The following is a 25,614-nucleotide window of genomic DNA, read 5'->3' as shown; positions in this document are numbered from 1 at the left end:
AGATAGAGATGGTTTTAGATTGCATAGTGCTTTTTCAACATTGTCTTCTGTAAAATCGATATGTATTAGATCATTGTTGTTATCTGTGGTACGGCTAGGAAATACTGGGCATGATCCATTGCTGTTTACAAATACTGAGCCGAAGAATGTGTTAAAGAGGTTGGCTTTAATGGTGTCGTCGTTGCAGTCTTTACCATCAGGTCCTATCAAGGGTGGGATGGACCTTTTCTCTGAAAACATTTCGCTTCTCATCCAAGAAACTTCTTCAGTTCTAGCTTCTTGGATGAAAAGTGAAACTTTTTCAAAGAAAAAACAAACCTAAAAACTGGAAAAAGCACTTCTGTACAACCATGATCTTGATGATTGAGAATCTCCATAAACTTTATTGGAGGTTTCGATGATAATTAGCCTCGATTCAGAAGCAGAAAACCAGAGAATGAGGCAATCTACTGGGAAAGACAACCCAGGCACCTCATATTGGAAATTAATATCATTCATCATAAGCACTTCAAACAATTGCTTACTTTAGCTGCAGATTTCGCAGTTGTTTATTGAATAACAAAAGCTTCAACTTTTAAATCCACAAGCAACATTGCAATCCTGCGCAAATATGTCTGAAAATAATTTCATTCAACTTATTGTATTTGGCTAGGTTGCTTTATTAGCCTCGTACAAACCTGCACGCCCCGTAATGAAATATTTGTTTAATGCAAAATATTTTTCTAATGCAAAAATCCCGTGCTTTTTTCTTGCTTCCAGGGAACACGGAACACAGTAACAATAAAAATATATATGATATATTTGCGAATATCCGCGAATTCTCTACACACAACACCCCCCTCCCCGCGGCAAGCAATTATAAGCATCACAGGACTCAACAACTCCAACTCTCGCCCGCTCGCGTGCCGCTTTATGAGAACGCTAGTTCCGCCCATGACTGACGGCCCTTGCTCCATTCTCAGCCAATCCGACGCCGAAAGCATTTTCTCTTCCTTTTCATTGGCCAGCGTCGATCCTGCGACTGGTGCGTGCTGCCTATTGCCTTGTGTGTGGCTTCTCCCGCCCCACCCTCAACCCGTCTTCGAGCAGGAGAACGTGTACGCCCTGACGCCGGCGCAGGCGCACCACGGCCCATCTATCTCCTCTTCCTTTTTTTTTTTTTTTTTTTAAACGATAAACATCCTGCCGAATTTTGAACGGCTGGTTTGGGCGGCAGGAAGAGGAACGGCCGCCATCTTGTTTGTTTGAGTGGCTCGGAGGCAAGGGGGGTGGGCGAATCCGCGGGCGGGAGGTAGCGGCCTCGGCGGTTCTCCGAGGCGCTTGGAGCCCGGTTCTTCAGGCAGCTACGCAGGACTCGAGGTGAGAGCTGGAAAGGCCGGGGGTGGGTGGGAAGAGAACGGTGGTGGTGGGGGCAGCTCCCATAGCAGCCGGAGCGAGGCTAGGCCTCGACCTGGGTCTAATTGTGCCCCCCCCCCGGGCTCCTGCTCATTGCGAAAAGGTTGAGGGAAGAACGGCTCTTTAACGGCTTTTGACCGGAGCTTGAGAGGGAGGTCCCCCTGCTTCGGGAGCTGGGCTTTTCCTTGCCCTCTGGTGGTTTTTTAAATCCCGGGACTTCGCCTGGCCGTTGCTGCTTTCGAAATAAAGCGATGGCTGACTGAGAAAAGGCTGCCTTATCCTTAAGCTTTAACTCTTCCTTAAAAACGAACTGGAATGACACCCCTGCCCCCCACCCAAAAAAGAGAACTTGTGAAATTAGGACTGTAGTTTGAAGAGAGCCTCCTGAAATGTTTCTCTCAGTTATTCTTTTGCCCCAGGAAATCCATTGTTTCCCCGCGATTGCAGGCTGCAAAAGCGAAAGCCTGGGGAATCCCGTGCGCGATCAAGGAGCCTTTCCCGGCTCATGTTGTGTCAGTTTATTTGCATGTGTGAATGCCCTCGGGATCCTGCGGAAAAGCTCTTTGAGTTGTGTGTTAAGTTGCAAGACGAAATTGACCTGTCCGGGAGGGTTGGGTTATTTTCTGGTGTTTCACTTAGGAGACTTTAACCCCTTTAATTTAAATTAACTAATTTCGTTGTATACATGATGTACAATGACAATAAAGGCTTTGAACATTGTTTTTTTTTTTTTTTTTAAAAAAAGGATTGACTCGTGCTTTGACGGATGTAGAGCATTCAAAGGAGGGCTAAGAGTCCTTTGACTAACTTTTGGTTTGGGCTGCTGCTCGGGAAATTGAAATAAATATTCGGCCTTGGCTTAGTATCCTATAAAACTGAGCCTTGAAGCCCAGTTTCTTAAGGGGTGGATTTGTTTGCAACTTGTCAGAGAAAACCTCGGGGTGTAGTGGAGTCATGTCAAGTTGGTATCTTGTGTCAGGAATGCGTTTGGAAAAGTTGAGCCCCACTCTGAGATTTTGTAGACATGAAAGCATTAGGTGTAAAAGTGGTATAAATAGACTTGAAAAGGACAAATTTTACATGGAGTTTAATGGCTGAGGAAGTAGAACATGAAAGGTATCAACCGCTGCAGTGGAGACAGGCATTTAACAAGACAGTTATGGCCCTAGAGAAAGCCCTCTTTACTGTCATTGCCAAATAAAAATGTGCATGCTTTAGTTTAGAGAACAGGATGATTCCTCCAAATTATTAAGAGACATTTAATGAGCCAATATGATAGTGATTAAGATGGTGAATGTGCACTGAGGAAAGCAAGGTTCAACTCCTTCCAATAGCCTCTAGTAGTTTCTGTTTGGTGACATCTTTTAGAGGTGAAAAAAGAGGATGGAGTCCTGTTTACTGGCTTGAGTTTCTGGAGAGAAGGGAAGATACAAATAAATGAAGTGAGAGACTCTTAAATGTACCCTGTCTGCTTTGGCCTTTGCAGTCGTCTAGCTTTCTAGGAACATGGTTATAGAGGTAGATCATTAACACAAGTATAGCACAAATGCAGTATGCGCTCTAGTCAGTAGCCTAGCTGCAGTAGTCTGTATCCATTATAGCTTCCAGACTATTTCCAAGGGTATCTCAATCAAATGCATAAGTTGCAGCCAGTAAGCTGGCTAGGAATCTAGTTTGACTTCTACACTGTTCAAAGTTGGTTCTAGTATTAAAAGAATCATCTATGACTATGTCTTCAAGAAAGAAGATGGGCTTAGGAGCACCTCCAAACTAGAGGTGAACCCCACTTTTACAATCTAGGAGGAAAAGTAATTGATAACTTCATTGGCAAACCTCTTCCTCTAAAGGTAGAAAATAATGAAAGATAAACACTTACAGTTAGGCTGAATCTCATGATAAATTGTATATTATCTGGGGACTTCTGAGCCCAGTATCACACATAGTATTCCAAAGAAAATTTATTTGGTGAGCCTTCATGAATCCCTTTAAACAACCTCTTGGGTTTTAGAATGTATTAATTGTGGAGAGAATTATTAGAAAAATCCAGGCATCTGTTTGAATATATGTAGGCAGGCTCACCTTTCTTTTCTGTGTATGTATTCTATTTTATGTAAAAGAATACAAGCGGAATAAATAACTAGAAGCCATCCTTTTAAGAAATAATTTCTTTGCCCAGTAAAATATAGTACTCTATTTGCTTTAGTTCTGCCAACAAATTCAGAAATTCTCCAGGGAATTTCAGTAACTTGGAATTATAAAAGTACAGTCCAATACTGCCCATGTGTAAGTGAGATACTTTTTCAGGTAACGAAGGCTAAATTCTATCTGTTCATGCTTCCGTGGAATATATATATATAAAATGCTGCAGAGACCACAGTGGCATCTTATCATTTGCCCAACATGTTACCATCTTACTAGGATTCATCACCAATTTAAACTTTGTACAGGTAGTCCTCAATTTACAACAGTTCATTTAGTGACTGTTCAAAGTTACATTATTGAAAAAAGTGACTTATGACTGTTTTTTACACTTACGATCATTGCAGCATCCACATGTTTAAAATTCAGATGCTTGACAACTGATTCATATTTATGATGGTTAAAATGTCCAAGTGATCACCTTTTGCAGCCTTCTGATGAGCAAAGCCAATGGGCAAACCAGTTTCACTTAAGAACCATGTTACTGATTTACCACCTGCAGTTATTCCCTTAAGAACTGTGGCAAGAAAATTCATAAAATGGGACAAAAATCACTTAACAAATGTTTCACTTAGCAACATAAATTCTGGGCTCAATTGTGGTCAAAAGTTGAGGACTACCTGTACTGTATTTATTTATTCCATAACAGATAAGCAGAGGTGAATGACATCTCTCTCTTTTAATGATTTCATCTGTTTCAGATAGATACTAATCAGCACTAAAGTCAGGATAATATATTGAGGTATCTATGTCAGACTGACCAGGAGATCAATTTACAAATTTCCAATATTCTTTGGAAGCTGTCTGCAAATAGGATAAGACCATAGTGCTGTCCCAATTGTTTAGGAATATTTACAACAAGAAAAAATGGTTTATAGGTTTCTCACTTAACTGTTGCCATTTAAACTATTAGGAAGAAAATGGATTAGAATTTCGTAAGTGCTTTGCAAGTTTTTCAAAACAGTCTCTGAGGACTGAAAACCTTTCTGGAATAGCTAATACTAATCCTTATATGATTTGAAGGAGCTCTGTTAAGTATAAATATTTGCAGATGCAGTGAAGGTAGTAATGCTCTGCTGTCTTCACTGCTGTGCAGAGAGAGTGATTATCTATTGTAACATGTGCACAGCCAGCTTTGCTGGTAGTTTTATATCCATCATCTGATCTGATTCACTACTTAAAGGTCTTTGGAAAGCCAGGAGAGAGAATGGTTTGTTCATCTTTTCAAGCTTCACTATTCTAAAATCACCTAGTTTACCTGTTGAAAATTCTCAGTACAGAATTCATCAAATTCTCTTGAGTTTCCAACACTATACTACTTTATTATTGTGAAATCACTTTGACCAGTAAATTGTCTCATATCCAGAGTACCCGTTTCTCCTTTGAGCAGGCAAGGATATTCCTGCTGTTAGTCAGACAGTTTCTAATTGTACTAGCCTCATGACCCAAAGCCTAAGCGTAAATTATTAAAATCACCCAGAACAATTGTATTCAAATCTTGTTTTGAGGGTAGACCGGGCAATTGTGTTCTATTGTCCCAATGAAGTAATGTTAGTTAGCATTTAAAAATACAAATATTGTCAATAAGGCTATACAGAATCAGTTCTGTGCTCAAACTGTTTTAATCTTTTGGAGATTTTGACTTTGAAACAGTTATGTTTAAAACACTTTCAAAATGATCAAAGATGTATCAAGATCACAAAACAACAATTCTGAGGTGGTTTATACTACTGGACACCAATGACTGGACTACTGGACACCAATGAGCCTGCTTGGTGCTGTAAGAGACAAGCAAGCAATGCCAATAGGAGCTGCCTTCAACTCCCATGGAAACAGAATAATTATAATAAATGTTAATCCTATATTAAATAGTTAATCCTGTTTTGATTTGTTAATATTACCAAGGTAGAGTTAATACATAGAATCCAATGAGAAACTGATCCTATGGAAGTTTGATGAGGAAGAAAGTAGGATTTAAAAAGATAATTGGATAAGATCAAAGAGGAAAGAAACCCTAAAACAATTTGGCGGGGTATTCACTATAATACTTAAGAGGGAATGTGGAAATAGTGGTTGTTGCATTGGCCATGTTGAATGAATGGAATCAGTCAGTGCTTCATTGAAGGCCCAAATTGAATGGCAACATGTTTCCATTTTAGTCTCATATTTGGTAGTGTGAAGTTGAACTGAAGTAAAGAGATTGTCTGCCAGAGTTTCATGTCTTAGAAGCCAGAATCGGGGAGGGAGAATTTTTGGAGAGGTGCAGCAAAGTAGAAAATGCAATGATGTGAAATGAATATACCATGTAACAGTAACATAGGTGGGGCACGTGTTGCAAGTACACTTTAGGTCTGGATTTTGCCTTGAAGCAGGTGAGAGAGAATCGGTTTGTCAGGGACATTTTAATCAGTCGCCTCTCATCCTTGTGAGTATGAAATTGATCTGTGCCAACAATCTTCCCAGGGAAGATGCACCAATTAACAGAAGCACAGAAAGAAGGGGAAGTGGCTGTTCTTTGAGAAACAACCAATCTTGTTTCTCGATAGGATTATGCTTCTTTGCAAAGAACAGATCTGCAATCTTAGATATCCCTAGATGTGTGGCTTTTTCTAGAAGAGCAGGTGGAAACCATTCATAGGAGGGGTTTTGACTGAAGATAGTCATACTCTTGTTATCTATCAATTGGATAATTATATAGTACATATAGCTGACCTTGAAGGCCACTTGGAAACTTCAGCTTGTGCTTAATGAAGCTGCTGTTCTGTTTATGAGTTGGACCTTTTACAATCACAGTATGCATCTGTTTCTAAGTTCAACATAGAATATCTTCTAAAAGTATCCACATTAGTATGGTCATGTGTAGTGGGCACCTTATTTTTAGTGATTCCCTTTGTATGATCAGAGTGGCTCTCTTAATATATTCTAAGGATGTTGGGGGATAAAAGGGGTCCTGAAGCCTTTGAGCTGTCTGGATCCAGACTTGGTGGCTTTTATTCCTCTGGCCCGTGGCGGGCAGCTTATGGTAGTTGAGAAGGCCATGGTTAAGTGTGAATGAGAATGTGTGTGTGAATGGGAGAGAAAGAGCAAATAAATACGTTGTAACCAGTAAAGGTTTGCTGTTATTTTAGATTCATTGGGTCTCCATGTGTTCTAAAGCAGGGGTCCCCAACCACCGGTCCATGGACCGGTACCAGTCCGTGGAACAAGTCCTACCGGGCCTGGTTTGCTGGCGCGCATCTGATGAAAAGTGCTTCCGTGAGCTGGGAAGCCACCGGAAGCTTTTCATGAAAAATGTGCTTCCTTTCCGGTGAAGCTTTTCCGGGCGCCGCCATATGAAAGCTCACCGAAGCACTTTTTCATCAAAAAGATGGTGCGCCCAGCTGATACCGGGCGCGCCATAAAAGGTTGGGGATCCGGGCGCGCATAAGAAAGGTTGGGGATCACTGTTCTAAAGAACATGTTGTACCTCAGTGTTTGGTAGAAAATGATTTGAGTGTGGCTGTTTGCCAGGGCTGTGAGTGGGTGAGACCATAAGCCAAACCTGAGCATGCATTTAATACCTACCTATATTATGTATGAAATATTTTACTAGAATTACTGTGCATTTCTGTGACATGTTGTACTTTTTTTAACAGGTTCTGCATAGAGTGTTGGCACAATGTTTTATGCTCACTTTGTCTTGAGCAAACGAGGGCCGCTAGCTAAAATATGGCTGGCGGCCCATTGGGACAAAAAGCTAACCAAAGCCCATGTGTTTGAATGCAATTTGGAAAGTAGCGTAGAGAGCATCATCTCACCTAAGGTATACTTTTTATGATTACATTTTGTGGTATATGAGAAATTGGTATAAAAACATACATTCATCCAAATGGTGCATTACTGAATTATTTTGTCAGTATTATCAATATATAAATCCAGGATTTAGCTGGGAATTGTAAACAAATGCCTATATTTGAGTGTTTGGACTAAGATATGAATGAAAGAGCGTATTGCTGTTTATCTCTTTCCTACATTGAGAAATTACATTGCACCGACAATGAGTACCATTATGTTACCATGGTTAGATGTTGTATGGTTTCCCATGGAGATTTTAACAGACATACATAAAGCAAGACACTGACTTGTTTTATTTTATTTTTAGAACTCTGAGAATAAAGCTCCATATTGAATCACATATGGTGTTAACAATTTGCACTAAATAAAGCATAATCTAGAATAATAGAAACTGACTTCTTTAATAGTAGTTATTATAAGTCATCTCACTTTTTCCCCCTGAAAATAGGGGGCAAATGATGTATGCGTGTTATACGCCGATATATGTTAAGAAGCCTTCGGTGAATGCTGCTGGGATCGGGATCAAGGACACAAATGAAAGAAGGGAGGAGGAAGCAACCGAAGCCTGTCCTTCTCTCTGGGTCAGCTCTCTCAGTCGCTCTCCTCGCTCCTCCACCAGCACAGGAAGAAACTGCTTCAAAGAAGCTGAGGAGGCTTTCCTGTCGCCGCAGCTTCCCTGAAGCGCCCGTTTCCCCCACCCCCACCCCCGATCCGCCCGCCCGCCCGCAGTGCTCCGTTCTGCCTGCCTGCCTGCCTTCCTTCGTTAATGGTTGAATCGGAACAGCTTCGGCTGAGTAAAAGGCGAATAGTTATTATTCTCAGCCGAAGCTGCTCCCAAACAACCAGAAACTAAGGCAGGCAGGCAGGCAGGCAGAATGGGACACTGTGGATTGAAGCGCGCGCGGGTGGGAGTGGGGGTGAAACGGGCGCTTGGAATAGCTGCGGCGACAGGAAAACCCCCCGCTTCTTTGAAGCAGTTTCTTCCTTGGATGGTGGAGCAGCGAGAGAGCGAAGCCTCCTTCTCTTCTCTTCCCCCGGTCCTTGCAAAAATTTTCTGCTTGAAACCGGTCCCTGGTACAAAAAGGTTGGGGACCACTGATTTACCTTATAAGTGGTAATAATATTAATAAAAAAAAGTTCTGAGCTACCCTTATTTTGCTTCAAAGTTTTTATTTAGAAATTTAATTTTTTTCCTGAAATTTCCTCTTAAAATGAAGATGCGTGTTATACGCCTGTGCGTGTTATACGCCGATAAATACGTAGTTATTATAAGTCATCTCATTATTTTCTGAAATCTTCAATAAAGGATTGGGGTGAATATATAAAGTTTGTACTTTTAGATTATGCTAAAATTAATAATCAAGTAAGCAATAAAAGAGACCATCCATCCTCCTGCCCACATAAAGTTTTCTTAACTTTTTCTTTGATGCAAGTTTTGTTTAACTTTATTTCTCTGTGAAGCAGATTACCAATATTGATTTATTTGCATGGGTTAAAAGTTTCTGAAACAGCCAGTAAATTTATATAATTATTATATAAAAATTCTTGCCAAAGATCAACAATATGGTCAATGCAGTCTCTGTGCTATGGTCAGGCTTGAATCTTGACTGAAAGAGGTCCACTTCTTTCCATGTTCCTTCAGAGCAATAAACCAATTACCTTCTCAATAACATTTTATATCTCTGATTTATATTGTTTGATATCTCTGCTCTATAAGGAAGGAACAATGCCATTTTTATGGATCTTTGTTAATGTTTTGAAAGGCTCTGAAACTTGGCTATTTCCCCAGTCATTTGGCTCAGGAGATTAAATGAATTCTGCTAGTAATGTGGGGATTGGTCTAACCAGGTTTAAATCATTGTGCAGTATATACTGCTATGGTGATTTTAATCTGTATGCTGCCCAGAGTCAATGGTTTAAATTTATTTAAACTATTTAAAGGGATGGACACCTCTTTAAATAGTTTAAATAAATTTATGTTTAGAAAGCTGGTTTGGAGTAGTGGTTTAAGGTGCTGGCCTAACAATCAAGAGACAGTTCTCTTGGACACGAAAGCTGGCTGGGTAACTGTGGGCCAGTTGCTTTCTCTTCCAGATGTGTTGTGGGCAGAATAGACCCACAACACATCTGAAACAGAAAGCGACTCTTCCAAATATTAACAATGTTGGCCTCCTTGAAGTGGGTGTGAAAAATAAAAATAAAATAATATTGATAGACAACTAAAAAATTAATTTAGAGTCATTTCATAGTTTCAATATGTCTGATGTTGCAAAGTGCTTCTTATTTGATGAATGGCAAAAAAGAAATTACATGTTTTAAGTTGCAACTTTAAATAGGATGTGGGGATTTAAGGAATTACCTATTTTGTTTCTCAATTACAATTATAAATAATTTTTCAGGTGAAGATGGCACTTCGAACTTCAGGACACCTTTTATTGGGAGTTGTTAGAATCTATCACAGGAAAGCTAAATACCTCCTTGCAGATTGTAATGAGGCATTCATTAAGATTAAGATGGCTTTCCGTCCAGGTATTTGATGCATATTTTTTATACAGCTGTTACTAGTTCATAAACAGTATAATTTTGTTTACTTTAGAGCAGGGATCCCCAACCTTTTCGACGCCGCGGCCCGGTTCCGGCGTCAGCTGGCGCCGCGCCCGGTTCCGGCGTCAGCTGGCGCCGCCATCTTTTTGAAAAAATCACTTCCGGTGACGTCACGGAAGTGATTTTTCGCGTCAAATAATGCCAGCGCTTCGGTGAGCTTTTTCGGGTAGAAATGGCTTTCTACCGGAAAAGCTCACGAGCGGCTAGCGCCGCCATCTTTTGACGAAAAATTGCTTTTTTACCAAAAAGATGGCGGCGCCAACAACCAGCGCCCGGTAAGGCTTGTTCCGTGGCCGGTACCGGTCCGCGGACCGGCGGTTGGGGACCCCTGCTTTAGAGTACAGTGTTTTAAATATAACAGAATATGTACCATGTGATCCCCCCCCCCCAATTATTTTGACTGTTACAATGACAGTTGTAATATGATTGGACCTAACTGGGCCTTAACATTATTTTTGGAATAGTTGTGCTTAATGTGGTTTCTTTGAATCCAATTTGATATTGCCATGTAAAGTTAGGGTGTTACATTTCTAATCTTTAAAATCAGTTTTATCACCAAGTACACTCTAGGTACAATGCCTGAATCCTATACTACTTCATTGAATGGTTTATTGTGAAAACATATGCTGCAGTTAATGTGATCTTACGAGTATCAAGGTATTTTCTTTAAAAATGTTACCTTAAGAGCATGTAATTTTTTTTAGGTGTGGTTGATTTGCCTGAGGAAAATAGAGAAGCTGCTTACAATGCTATCACTTTGCCTGAAGAATTTCATGATTTTGATCAACCTTTGCCAGATTTAGAGTAAGCATTTATTTTCTGATTCTAAGATAATTATTGAGATATTTGTAGATTACCCATATCCTTATTATTGCTGTATTGGAGGAGAAAATAAACAGTGAAAGAATTTCCATTCCACTGATTAGAAAAAAGGTTGTTTCTGCTCTTTTGAAAGATACACTGTAATAATACACATGTGTGATAAATTACATTTTGAGTTTTGTAATCTGTGCGGATTTTAAAATATTAAGCCATATTACTTATTCATGACTTTATTCAACTGAAGATTAATATCTAGTTGTCATCTGGAATGTTTTGTAATTTGAAATCTTTATGTCTTTTGAAAGTGATATCGATGTGGCTCAACAGTTTAGTTTGAACCAAAGCAGAGTGGAAGAAATTACAATGCGAGAAGAAGTGGGAAACATCAGCATACTTCAGGAAAATGATTTTGGTAAAGCATGCATGTTTTAAATAAGATTTATGCTTAGTTTCTTATATTTTCATAAAAACACTTGATATAGATGTTATGATGTATAGGTAAGTCCTTGACTTAGACCAATCGTTTAGTGACCAGTAGAGTTACACAGACTTACCTGAGGGGTATCTACAACCTAAATTTGAAGTTGCAATGATTTGGGGGGGGGGAGGGGTTGCACAGTCACATGACCATACTTCGGGTGCTTGGCAGCTGGGCCACATTTACGACCATTTGCAGTATCCCACGTCACGTGATCACATTTACTTCCAGTTTTCTACAAAACTGGTTGATAGTAAACCATGGTTTCCTTAATGACTGCAGTGGAAAAGTTGTAAAAGCTTTATGACCAAGCTCCATTATGCTTGTAACACAAGGACTACCTGTACAAATAAAAATAATACCTTGGTATTTTAATAAATCATAAATAAATACAGCTTTTTTTTCTCCTTGATTTGAGGAATGCTTATAAAGTGCTGAGGATCTTGAACAATTAAACTTCACAGTGAAAGTTCATTTAATGGCCCATTTCTGGGAGCAGCATTGATTATTCCTGAATGTCCATTAAATACAGAAAAATGACATTACAACAATTACCTTTAAGTAATGACATCATTATGCATATGAGGCAAAACATGCCATTAGCATCAATATACTTCAATTATGTAATGGTGTTGTTACTCAAATGTGTAAATCAATATAAATGTTGGGATTTGCATATTTATACATTATGTAAATAGTGTTAAACATATTTGTCATAAAGTTAAGATAAAATTGCCTTGCAAACTTTATGACAGACAGACAATTTCACATGCCCAAATGAAAATTTACTCTATCAGATTTGAAATCTCCTACATAGTGATCTATTAAGTTGAGGTTTAAGAGTTTATTCCAGCGGAAACTGCATACAGTATTCATTTGATCAATTTTTCCTATTCACAAGTAATGTTTGTATCTCTTTATAGTCAATGTAATTGTATGAAAATAATATATTTAAAGCATTCATTCTCTATTTTTAATCTAAAATTTCACAAAGCAAGAAGATATAATTAAAAGCAGTGGCCAGGGTCTTGTTAATGTGTTTAATGATCCATCTCTTGTTTTTAAAACAATCCGTAAATATAGTGCCTCACCAAGCATGGGCCATTTTCATTATTCTGCATCTTTTAAGGAGTTACTAATCAATGAGCTTATTACAGAACCTCTGCAATAAGGTTTTAATCAGAATCTAAAGTGATAAATTCACAATGTTACAATCTTTGTCTGGAAACAAAAGCTTGCACATCTTCCAAATATGCATATTCTAATGGCAATATCAGTGTTCTCATAATTGTGCATTAGAAGTACCGTAATTGTCGGCGTATAACACGCACAGGCATATAACACGCATCTTCATTTTAAGAGGAAATTTCAGGAAAAAATTTAAATTTCTAAATAAAAACTTTGAAGCACGCCCGGCCTCCGCTTGCCCTCCGCTTGCACCGCCCGGCCTCCGCTCGCACCGCCTGGCCTCCGCTCGCACCGCCCGGCCTCCGCTGCCCTCCGCTCGCACCGCCCGGCCTCCGCTTGCCCTCCGCTCGCACCGCCCGGCCTCCGCTTGCCCTCTGCTCGCACCGCCCGGCCTCCGCTGGCTTCTTAACATTATATCGGCGTATAACACGCATACATCATTTGCCCCCTATTTTCAGGGGAAAAAGTGCGTGTTATACGCCCGATAAATCTGATAATCTATTATTTCATAAGCACGGGTTGGAGAAAAAATTCAGTGTCAAAGAATATGAATAATTTATTAACCTTGGGAATATATTTTATAAGACTACTACATTAGTGAAACCACTGGAATAAAGAATATTTATGAAACATGAGTAATGAACTGAAGAAGATAATATCTTAAATATTGAATGTTGCAATTCATAAAAAATATTGTGTATACTAATTAAAAATTAGAGCAACATAATGTTGCATTTAAAATAATATAGAACAGGTAATTGAAGATACCTGTTTTTTTTTCCTCTTAATTTTAAAGGAGACTTTGGCATGGATGATCGTGAAATGATGAGAGAAGGTAGTGCTTTTCCAGATGACATGCTGGTAAGCTCTAGTACTTCAAACCTTCTGCTGGAGCCAGAGCAGAGCACCAGTCATCTTAATGAGAAATCTAATCACTTGGAATATGAAGACCAATACAAGGATGATTTTGGAGAGGGAAATGATGGTGGAATCCTGGGTATGTAATCAATTTGTATCTTGCCATAAAGCACCTCTTCCAAGGTCATGGTTAATTTGAACCATTGTTAAGCCAACAGATGTAGGTCGAAGTTAGTCATTGACTACCTGTACAGTAATGGCAATGAATTTAGTAAAAAGGTTCTAACTAAAGATGTAGGATTTTTTTCTCACGGGGCAACATAGCTTTTTACATCTATATCAATAAAGGCAACTATGGCAAGTGGGACTGTTGGAACTACTGTCATAAGTTGATGTATCATGTGACATCATACTTTACCAGTGTCACTTAGCGATGGAGTTTGCAGTCCCAATTACCATTAGTAAGAGAACTATCTGTAAGGAGGAGGACTTTTTTTTTTTAACAAATTTTATTCAGTTTTTCACATTAAAAACAAAAATCTCTTTTTGTGGACAACATATTTCCGGATCATCACCTTTACATACAAATATGACAGCAATTATATGTATACTTAATTCTATTATTACCTTTTCCATTCCAAATTTTCAGTAAGGAGAGAAACAAACACATTAATTCTAGCCTCTTTCATTAATCTTAATCGAAACATCTTTTTGTTTCATTTCAATTATTTCAAATATAATCCTTTAATATTTATTTTAAAAATAAAGATAATATGTGTTTGCCTAATAATAATAATAATGATAATAAAAAGTTACCAATGTCTCTCCTTGCTTTTAATAGTCTATATTAACTTAGTTGGTTGGTTCTTAGTTGGTTCTTTAGTCTGTCATATTCCCTTTCCATTACACATTCTTTTTATAAATTCTAGATTAATACAAATTTTAACACTAAAAAAAACAAAAAAAAACCAAGTGTAGGTTCCCCCCTTTTACTGTTTTGAGTGTGACACCTCAATGATTAAAATATACCTTTATTCCCTCATCTTGATTCCCAATAAACCATTATTTTTAAGAAGTTACAATAATAATCATTACATCTTTTCATTTGGATTCCGCAGCATATTTTCCCCCCTTGATTTTTAATAAGAGTTATCAGTATCTATATTACCCCATTTTCTAAATATTTTTAATTGCAGAAATATTCTTATTACCCCTTGTCACCCTGCAGAATCCCCTTTTTAATTCATCAACCATATCTGAAAAAACAATTTCTTTCCAACATTTTACTATTTCCGTATTTCTTTATTTCATGCACCTGTTTCTTACTGCTTCTCCTCCCCCTCTTTTCCCATTATCTTTTCTCATTCCAGTTTATATCCCTCTCTTTCTTAATATCTTTCTTTCCCCTTTTCTGCTGGGTCTTTCTGCCTTTCCTGACTTCACAGGTATTCCCCCTTTTGATTGCCTTCTTAAATTTCAACTTTTTAACCTTCCTCCTTTCCCCACTTCTTTGTAGTGTTCTTTGTGTTAATTGTCTATTTAAAATGTCTTCTCCTTGAATCGACTTCTCCTCTGAAGCTCTTTCTTCTTGTTCTTCAATCGCCATTTCCATTTTTTCTAACACAGAGCAAAGTGATTCACCTCTTTCCTGTAGTAATTCTCTCATATTTTTAAGTTCCATTTTTAATTCCCAAAGAGATATCATTACACACTCTTATATTTTATTATCGTTAAAGTCCACAAAAAAAGCCACTTTTACTTTCCTTCTTTCTTCTTTCAGTTTTCTAAAGTTCTCAGTTATTCCAGCCTTGCTTTTTTTCTTTATTCTGGTTCTGCTTTCACTTTCTAAGATTCTTACTTTGTTTCAATATTTCTTTAATGTTATATCCACACAAGTTCATTCAGAAACAGGATGCTTTCCCTTTTGTTTGAGCTCATGTTTTTGTCAAAAGGTGGCACTCTCCATAATACAAAGTCTTCACTTTTTCCCCCTATATTTTTATTTAGGGTTTTTCAAACCTCAATATTCCAGCACAGTCCAGTCTCCAATTTGTAAACTTTATTATTATTTTTTGACAATCTTAAGTCCAGCTTTATTTTATGCCTGTTTATTCCCAAAATATTTTAGTCCGATTTAGTTAAATCTTTAGTTCCAGCTTCTTCCTTTCCCGGTTCGAAGCCCCTCTTAGCTGTCAAAAATATTTTCTTTTTTCCCCCTGTCCCTTTGTAATTTTGCCGCTCGCTTTTCTTTTCTTAAAAATTCCATGTTACCTTAATCCCGGGGTACTTTTGTTTAGTTGTATTGCCCAGTTGTCCTGGTTCAGATGTTATGCACCTCTTTCTTCCCTCCTGCACAAATCTTAATCCAGCTGAGTCCTCCTCTTCAGGGTGGCCATTTTAAATTACCGCTGCAGTCGTCTTCGGGGGGAGGAGGACTTTTTATGTTTCCCCTGACATTCCCAGGTCTCCATATAAGATACGCAGGGGCATGCTCTTATATAGCCATTTAAACTTCTTTCAATATTAATTTCTCATAATAGAATACCTACTAACCACTACCTGTCTATCACCAATTGTATGTATAAATGTTTTTTATATTCATTGTAAAACAAAAATCACCCATCCTCTTTGATATGTATTCATTCTTCTGCATTGAATATGAATGAAAATATTTTGGCTTAAACTACATATTTCAAACAAATAGACCCATTTCCATGAAGAATGAACAAGGGAGAAACCACACTTCCACCAAACCTAACAGGAAAAGCCTATTATGTATAAATAAGCAGCAAACTCCACACTCACTTGCTCTGAAGTTATCTAGTTGCGTAATGTAATGTCTACAAATAAGCTCAGAGAGCACCAAGAACTTCTTGGTTGTTGATAGTCTGTTGAAAAAGTTCCATTTTTAATGCTGTTGTAGCAAAGATAGTCTTATATTTTGATAAAATATTTATGCTGCTAACCTTAATTTCTTGATTTGTTGTTTCAGTTGACAAACTTCTCAGCAACACTGAAGAAGGAATATTTGATGACCCACCTGCGCTTTCAGAAGTGGGAGTAATGTTGCCGGAGCAACCGCCCCATGATGATATGGATGATGATGATAATGCCTCAAGTGAATATTTAAATAGTTGTATTTTGTTTTTGAAAAAGCTCTGAACGATAGCATTTCATGGATGGAATGGCATACTTGACAGACTTACATTTTCTATATCATTAATATTGTGGCAGTAATTGCTAAAGGACTATCTATAGGCAAGACATAATCAAGGCTGAGTGATTACAAGTTGGTACTTTCCTAGGCAGGGATTAATTTCCCTCTTTTTCTCCCATCTCGATTGATTTTCATGACCAATATTTCATTAGTGAAAAATGGTACTTGCCAATTGCTCCCCTTTCCTTAGTCACCATCCTAGCCCCAATCACATTTCTTCCTATTATTGCCTAGCCTATGCACGTTGCAACAGCATGTGAATATGGGGAACAATGTGATATCAGAACAAATGGTGTGTTTGTGAAGCATTTTGCTTACAATTTAAACCATCCCATATTTGTAGAGGTAGGACCAGGAGCCGGTTATGAATCAAAGGAAGAAAATATTGAAGCAATCATGAATACGCATAGATTAAAAAAGGGCAATTTTTAAAAGTCCCAAAGAAAAATGTTAGAAATTCAGTTTGAATTCTGTAGTATAGAATAATGGGAGTGTGAGAAAAAAAACCAGATTGCAAGTTAGAATATATAGCAATAAGTAAAAAATGAGGATACAGTGTTTAGTTGTATAGAAAACTTAACCCTTAACCCTAAACCTGGATTGGTTAGATTCTGGTTCATATTAGCATGTTAGGATAAAAATGCCCATAGAGAGCTTTGGAGAAAACAAATGTAGTTGACTCTAGGTATTTATGTATCCACTCTAACCTTTACCAAAAGGGGAAACAAACATTGCAGCAAGCCAATGACAAATGAGCATACTCAGCTTGCACAGAATGAAGGCAATAGTTCTTAGACCTACATAGAATTATACTTAATTCACAGTACTTCACAGCCCTCTTGAAGCAGTTTACAGCATCAGCATATTGCCCCCAACTATCGGTCCTCATTTTACCGACTTCGGAAGGATAAGAGGCTGAGTCAACCTTGAGCCTAGTGAGATTCGAACTGCCAAATTGCAGGCACCCGGCAGTCAGCAGAAGTAGCCTGCAATACTGCATTCTAATCACTATGCCACCATGACTCATTTTAGGCAGGAAGGACCAAGAGAGGGACTCTAACCCATGGAAGATCATTTTGGCGGCTCTGACTTGTATTTTATATTGTGGCTCTAAAATACTTTCAAAAACTTACTTCATTCTCTAATTCACAGTGGGAGGACCAGATAGCCCAGACTCTGCAGATCCAGTGGAACCCTTGCCAACCATGACTGATCAGACAACACTGGTTCCAAATGAAGAAGAAGCATTTGCTTTAGAGCCCATTGATATCACTGGTAAATTTTAATTGTTTGGTTTATGTAATATGCCTACTATTGGCACTGCTATTGCCTTTTTACCACAGGAAAATCTTAAGCTTTTCTGATGGCTTAATTTTAATAAAAGATCAGCCTTTGTGTTTTAAGTATATCCACCTGTAAAAGTAAATCATGTATATGTGCACACACAGAACATTCTTGTTGCTTTATATTTGAAATTATTTAATCACTTGATAGTGATAGAGCTTTAATTTTTTTCTATTTTTAATTCTTCTTATGCCATATCCATCATCAGACGTTGACTATCATGTTGGCGATCCTACATGATCAACAACGTCCGATGATGGATATGGCACAAGAAGAATTAAAAATAAAAAACTTTAAAGCTCTACCACTACCAAGTGATTAAATATATATTTTTAAATTAAAGATATTTTTAATTTGTAATTGCAATTAAGTAGTAAAGATGATACCTGATATCTGATGACAGAATAACTACAATTAATGAGGAAAGTATTAAGTAAGGTTCCAGGATATTGTCTCACACACACTGGCCAGCTTTCACCTTCCACATAAGCTCAGTATTGAAGGAAAGCTTGTAACATAAATTGCAGCTTGGTACATCTCAGTTATACTTTAACTGAGATTGATTGAATAGATTGTCAGCAGATCTATAAATCTTTTCTAGTCATTGATAAATTTGGGGGTAATAGAGTCTAATCAGCATTGGCTGATCAGCATTTGCTTTCATGGCCAAGGCCATGGGCTCATGGTCTCTTGCTTTCTAGCCTTAGCCACTAGACCAAATGCTATTTTAAAACTGCATCTGGAAATTGTTTAAAATAAAAAGATTGCTTGTGAAGTAGTAAAACCTTTTAATTACAGTCCTCTCTGGTCCATATTGTTCCAGTTAGATGCACATTTTATAATGTTCTTTACATCATTATAAAGGACTTGTGGTCTTGATTTCAAGAATACAATGTGCTTTTCTGAATATATGATTTTCCACTTCAAGATTGATTCTACTCTTGGGTGACTTGTAGGGATAATCTATAAGCATCTAATCTCATTCCCAAGGTTGTAGTTCTATTTTTTAAATGTAATTTTAGTAAGAGTTTTTTTCCACAAGTAGAAAATAAATTGAAAAAAGTTTGAACTTGTAGTTCTTTAGATGGTCTCACTGAAGCTTCTAACAAATATGTTACATAGTCTAACCATAATTGTGGGAGTATATTCTTTTCTGAATATTATAACACAATCATTCTTAAGTAAAAACATTTTAAGCAGATTGTTCCTTTGTATATAAATTGTAACATAGTTGTAAAATAAACTAAAATAATACTGTAATTTAATTATCAATAAGCACATTGTTGTAATATCCAGTGTCTAATACATTTCCCCCTAAATAGTTAAAGAAACCAAAGCAAAGAGGAAGAGAAAGCTGATTGTAGACAGTGTGAAAGAATTGGACAGCAAGACCATCAGAGCCCAACTAAGTGATTATTCTGACATTGTCACTACACTGGATTTGGCACCTCCTACTAAGAAATTAATGATGTGGAAAGAGACTGGAGGTGTTGAAAAACTTTTCTCTCTTCCTGCTCAACCTCTTTGGAATAACAGGCTGCTGAAGGTGAGTTGAACTAAATGTTGGAAAATTTATAACGAATAGTTATTGCAAATAATCTTAAACTGTTACCAATTTAATGGTAAATTGGTAAACCAGGGGTGTCAAACTCTATTTCATTGAGGGCTGCATCAGGGTTGTTTGGTCTGGGGGGGATAGGGGGCGTGGCCAGGTTGGGTGTGGCCAACTCAATGTCAGTAGTATTAGGAGCTCCTGTGACGACCTCTGTTTTCACTGGGAGAGGGTTGCAGGAGACCACCACAGCTGAAAAAGGAGCTGGGGTGGGGGCATGTGACCCTCTCAAGCTCCGTTTTCACTGGCAGATGCACTGTGGACTGGTTCTTCACTGTTTCCATATCAGGACTGCGGTCCTTGAGTTTGACACCCCTGTGGTAAACCATTCTTTACCAATTTAGTGTAAATAGTGGTCTAATGAATAGTTATTGCAAATAATCGTACACCATCCTTTACCACTTCGGTCACCTAAGATATGTCAGAACAGCAATTCCTAGAACTGCCCCAAAAGTATAAGAAGGTTTGGACCACATCAGTTTGGGATAGGCTGCCAGAAACTATTACATTTTCTAATAATAAATTGTGCAAATGAGGCATTGTTCTTCTTCACATTTATAGAATGTGAAATCTCTAAGGACTGTTACCAGTTTACATGAAAGAGAGAGGTGAGCAATATATACAAAACAAAGGGATAGAAATGAAAAATCCATAAACTAATGAAAACACAGAATAAAATAAAATTAAACTGAACGATACTCAAACTAGGTTGAAGGCTGAAATGCCCTCCTAAGTTCCAGCTGGATTCTCCCTGGAAAGCCATACCAAAAGACTGGCACAGCTAATAAAAAGCTATACCAAACCTCAGTGCCCCTCAGCTAGAGTGAGGCATCTCTAATCTATAGTAACTTCATATAGGTGCATGTGAGCCTATTACTCATTTTAGTATGTAGATGGATATAGTCTGATGCTAGACTAACTTTGAACTGCCTGAATTAGATAACGAAGCAGTGTTTCTCAATTAAAAATATAATTTACTTCTTTTTTTAATTTGAAGCTTTTTACTCGCTGTCTTACACCTCTTGTACCAGAAGATCTTAGAAAGAGGAGGAAAGGTGGGGAAGCTGATAATCTGGATGAATTCCTTAAAGATTTTGAGAATCCAGAAGTACCCCGAGAAGACCAGCAACGCAATGTTATAGGTTTGTGTCTTTAATAGCTTGGTTTTTGACTGTTCAGTAAATGCATTTAAAAAGCTATGCAGCTTAATGTTCAAAATGTGTACTTCATGTGCATTGCTAAGAAGAATTTGTTCTTTTGTCAAGATAGAAAGGATTGCCAGCATTGAGAAAAATAGTAACACGTCCATGTTTATTTTGCAATAGATGAACCCATTTTAGAAGAGCCGAGTCGCCTGCAGGAATCCATGATGGAAGGCAGTAGGACCAATTTAGATGAATCAGTCATGCCACCACCTCCACCTCAGACAGGTGTAAAGCGAAAGGCTGTACAAGTGGAACCAGAACCTGTTCTCCCTGTGAGTAAAAGAACGTATTTGATATATAGATACATTGCCGAACAATAAAGGATAATGCTTATCTCTGTAATGACTTCAGAGCAATACCAAATGTCATAAGGAAATAACATAGGTCCATTTGGGGGTCATTTATCCAATTTCCAGTAGTGTAAACTGGCACAAGTAGATAACCTTTCAGCAATTTCACTGGTTATTGCTTATCCTTCCATTGATTAATATTCCTGATAATCAGAAAAAATCACTTTATAGTGCCTTGCTTGGTGGTTTTAACAAAATATCAGGGTATATTAGTATATTATATTCTGTTTAACTGATTTTAAGTAAATGCTGTCTTTGTACATGCTCTCCTTGGCAATATCAAATTTTCTTCCCCAATGAAATTGAACACTGGGGAGGATGCAAGGAAAATTCTTGAACATATTTTAATAAATGGATATATCTACTCTAGATATTAATATAAAGGAAATAGGTTATATGTGAGGATTTTGAAAAACCATGTTTTTAAAAAAGGTGTTACTAAGACGGGTTTTAATCATTAAACTCGAATGTTTCTCTCATCAGCCCCAACCATTACAACAGATAGAAATGCCCCCAGTGGAATTGCCTCCAGAAGAACCTCAGAATATATGTCAACTAATTCCAGAACTAGAGCTTTTGCCTGAAAAAGAAAAAGAAAAAGAGAAGGAAAAGGAGGAGGAAGAGGAGGAGGAGGTAAGTATTGATCTATAGCAGTCAATAATCTCTTAGTGACTTTATGGTTCAAGTACTGCAATGAACACTATGTGAGGCTGCCTTTGAGACCCACTCAGAAGCTTCAACTGGTCCTGAATAATGCGGTAATGGATGGATGGAAGGAAGGAGATTGAGACATTGTTGGATACTCTGTAATAATTCAGTGTTTCTACATACTTTTTGGTTACAAAATATTGTATTAATTTATTTTTTCATTAGACTTTAACAATTCATGAAAATGATCTTGTTCATTAACGTTATTTTTCCATATTGCTTTCATGAATATAAAAGATAACATTTCAAAATTTATTCAGTTGCATTTATAGGAAGTGTTTAAAATGTTATGGTTGTGGGCACTTCTCTGTAAGTACCTTGTTAGCTAATATTTTTCTAATAGCCTTTCCTGTTTCTGTACTCAGATTTAATATATAGGGACTTGTTTTGTCCACCATGAAAGACTGATTTACATCTTTGAGTTTGCAGTTAAGTTCAGGAGTGTATTATCTGCTACTCTTTAATCCTACCTATATCCAGGATTTCACTACTTTCTACATTGACTCTGTCTAAACAATTTGGTATTCACAACCTGTATAATTTTTCCTGAGCCTGGGCATATGGACTTCAACACCCAGAAATCTGACCAAGGCACACTTGTTTGCGAATTCTGGGAATTTTTAGTTGTCCAGAATATGTAAGCTGGAGAAAACTGATTTATATTAAATTCAGAATTTTTGAATGAAAATGTGAAGCATTTACTAATTGCTGCTCTCACTCACTTTGGAAGAGTTTTTTTTTTTTTAACCTTGAGCTTCCCATAGTGGCCAGTCAATTGTATATAATGAGCAAGTTAGGTGGACATAAGAACCACAAAATTCCTACTTTTGTAGTATCCTTATGTAACTTCCTAGGGGAAATGTTCTTTTTTTTTTTTAATCTTGAGCATTTTTTTTAAGACAGAAATTTAATTATATTATCTGAGTCCGTTCTTCAATGCAATTCATTTCAGGAGGAAGATGGTACTGGAGGTGACCAGGATCAGGAGGAACGACGATGGAACAAGAGAACACAACAGATGCTTCATGGTCTTCAGGTATTAATTCATTTTTGATAATGTGTGAGAGGTACTTATTGAATATCATTTGTCTGCTAATTAACTTATATTTTTCTTCTGTGGCTAACAAGATGCTTTCAGGCAGCCCGTAACAAAACACAGAGACATTAACCCTTACTGGGGCTCTGTTTTGAACACATGGAACTCTGGATATAGTTAGTAAAACTGGTCTGAAACCCTGAAGGGCCACTGCTGAGGTAGATAAACCAACAATTAGATTTTAAAAATTCCTTGTGTGTCCCCTGCAGTAATTATTGTAGGAAATTTAATACGAAGAAGTAATCCCTAATTAAGTCAGGAACACAAATCCCTCTGATTTTAGACATTTTTAAATCAATCAATTCAGACTGCCCAGATACTTGGCAACAGTGATTGGCAGCTACTTGGATCCAGAGTGGAAAAGTGTTTCAGGGGCTTATATGGAGATTGTAGTATGGTATCTTGATGGTATCTCCTTAAAAAGCCATGGCTGCACATCCTTTACTCATTAAGGCTCCAGTGAGGATTTTCTTATATTTTTCTGTATTGAACTTGTGAATGCCTCTTACGCATTGTTTATCCTAATTTGAGAGTGTGTTTGGTTCTAGTGTGTTTTTCTTAATTCAATAAAGGTTTTCACAATCTCTTTCACTAAATGTCTTTCACTAAATATCTTTGTCTCCTGAAAATCTAAGCCAGGGGTGTCCCACCTTGGCAACTTTAAGACCTGTGGCCTTCAACTCCCAGAATTTCCCACCCAGCTATGTTGATTGGGAAGTTGAAGTGCACAGGTCTTAAAATAGCCAATGTTGGACACCTCAATCTAAGCTTTGCAGGCTGTAACTGGGTGCAGGAGCTCTTCCAGTAATAAACATAAATTATCTTGTGATTGCTTGGCATTAGCAAACATTTAGAATGAGAGTTAGAAATTATAATGGTTAACTATTTTGTATTTTCAGAGAGCCCTTGCCAAGACTGGAGCAAAATCTATCAGTTTGCTTGAGTTGTGTCGGAATACAAACCGCAAACAAGCAGCAGCAAAATTCTACAGTTTTTTGGTACTGAAAAAGCAACAAGCTATCGAGTTGACACAGGAAGAACCATATAGTGATATCATTGCAAGTCCTGGTCCCAGATTCCATATTATTTGAATAGTTGGCTTACTGTATAGTTAGCATCATTAGTTCTCACATTGTACTATGTGCAGGACCCATAAGGGAAGAAATTTAGAGGTTTCATTGTCAATGTACAGTAATTGATTTTTTTGTGTCTGGGGAGGGGTTTCTATTTTACCACTTTTGCATTTCTAGTAACTTTTCTGCACTGGATGACTTGAATTCCAGCACAGAGATGAGAAAGTACTCAAGGATCTTCATGAAAAGTTTTTTTTTTTTAAAAAAAAACCCAGTTCAAAGCAGTTTTGTGCAATAATGGTAAATCTAACTAGGACTAATAATTTTTTCCCAATATATTCATAAACCAGAATGTTATTTTAATTAACACCAGAAGACCCAATAATGGCCAACTTTTTATTTCATGACTGATTTGCCAAATAGACCTAACATTCTGAGCTTTTTTCCTCTGTGTGAGTTATTTTTGCCTGCCCTTTGTTTGCATCAGTGTTGGTCATCTTCCTACTACCAAATGGTGGTTTTTGGGGCTGCCATGGTGAATGTCAGTGCCTAGTAGTCAGGAGTCCTTGCTGTGCCATGTTTTCTATAGAGTAATTGAAGCAGCTCTAGGACTTAAATGCAAATGGGTACCCATAGGAAAAAAAAGTTGGGTTTTTTTTTTAAAAAAATTGGGGCTTCATGTGCAAAACATTTCTGGTAGTAGATGTTACATTCCTTTTCAGAGTGGTCCACCTCTGGCATCAGGTAGCTGTGAGGGCAGGCTAGTTTGATTAAGCTTTTCCTCACTTTGAGATTAAACCTCTTTAAGCATTTACCTTTCTTAGGGGATTGTATGTACATGAAATGTCATACATTTAGATTATAAGTAATTTGGTTTTTGGAAGCTGATAACTAGGTGGGTCTCGAGTCAGCAAGATAAAATTGTATAAATTAATAATTATGTGGGACAGCATTGGGCCTAAAAAGACAGCAGGCTTCAGATGTATATTTTAGAAGCAGGTAAACTTGCATTTATTAAAAGTAATCTTGTTGTGTAATAAGTATTAATAGACCTGGCTACCTTTACAGCTTTTGTAATGGGATGTTTTCCAATAATGGACACTGAATAGCTTTTCAAACAACCCCATTTGGTTTTTTACTATTTTTTTAAAATAAAGACTTTATTATTATTATAATAACTAGAATCAGGCCAAACCAGAAATCATGTGAATGTGGATGGATAGATGTTAACATTTCTTAGCAAAATTTAAAAAAAATATTAAAGGTTCTGATTTTAAATGTTGGCACTTTTGTGAAATGATTAAACGTTTGAGACTGAGATTCAGTATATGCCCAAGTGTAAAATTATGTGAATGTTTTAAAATTTGCGGTGTTTAATAACGCTTGAGAAATGATAATTGTATAAAATAGCTACTGCAACTTTATTTTTGACATGATGTGCCTGTAAACCATTATTTTCTCCCTTTGTACAAAGAGACATTGTAGATAACCTGAATGTTTGATTATAGAGAAGGTCATTAGTTTCTTGTTAAAGATTGTTAGTCCATTTTTGTTGCTTTTCAAGGTTAATATTCTTGAAAATAGTTGCTGTTATGTATAACTTTTCTAATAAAAATTGTGTTAAGCCATTA

At 37.4% G+C, this 25,614-nt stretch overlaps 1 protein-coding gene across 1 annotated transcript; it reads left to right on the top strand.

The window, feature by feature from the left end:
• Positions 1–1,022: 1,022 nt before the first annotated feature.
• RAD21 (RAD21 cohesin complex component) lies at positions 1,023–25,614 on the top strand. Its single transcript, XM_026689644.2, has 14 exons — positions 1,023–1,359; positions 7,230–7,396; positions 9,828–9,957; positions 10,737–10,836; positions 11,160–11,266; positions 13,317–13,517; positions 16,371–16,496; positions 17,748–17,870; positions 19,262–19,485; positions 20,549–20,693; positions 20,877–21,028; positions 21,590–21,739; positions 22,767–22,850; positions 23,810–25,614. Exons 2-14 carry the CDS (start codon positions 7,253–7,255, stop codon positions 23,999–24,001), a joined length of 1,878 nt encoding a protein of 625 aa, XP_026545429.1. The 5' UTR covers positions 1,023–1,359; positions 7,230–7,252; the 3' UTR covers positions 24,002–25,614.

This window comes from Notechis scutatus, chromosome 3, assembly GCF_049901735.1.
Source record: "Notechis scutatus isolate UNSWTSFEM ecotype Mainland chromosome 3, rNotScu1.2, whole genome shotgun sequence".
In the NCBI taxonomy this organism is placed as follows: Eukaryota; Metazoa; Chordata; class Lepidosauria; order Squamata; family Elapidae; genus Notechis; species Notechis scutatus.
The sequence above is the reverse complement of the archived record's forward strand: the minus strand, read 5'-3'. Positions and strand labels throughout refer to the sequence as shown.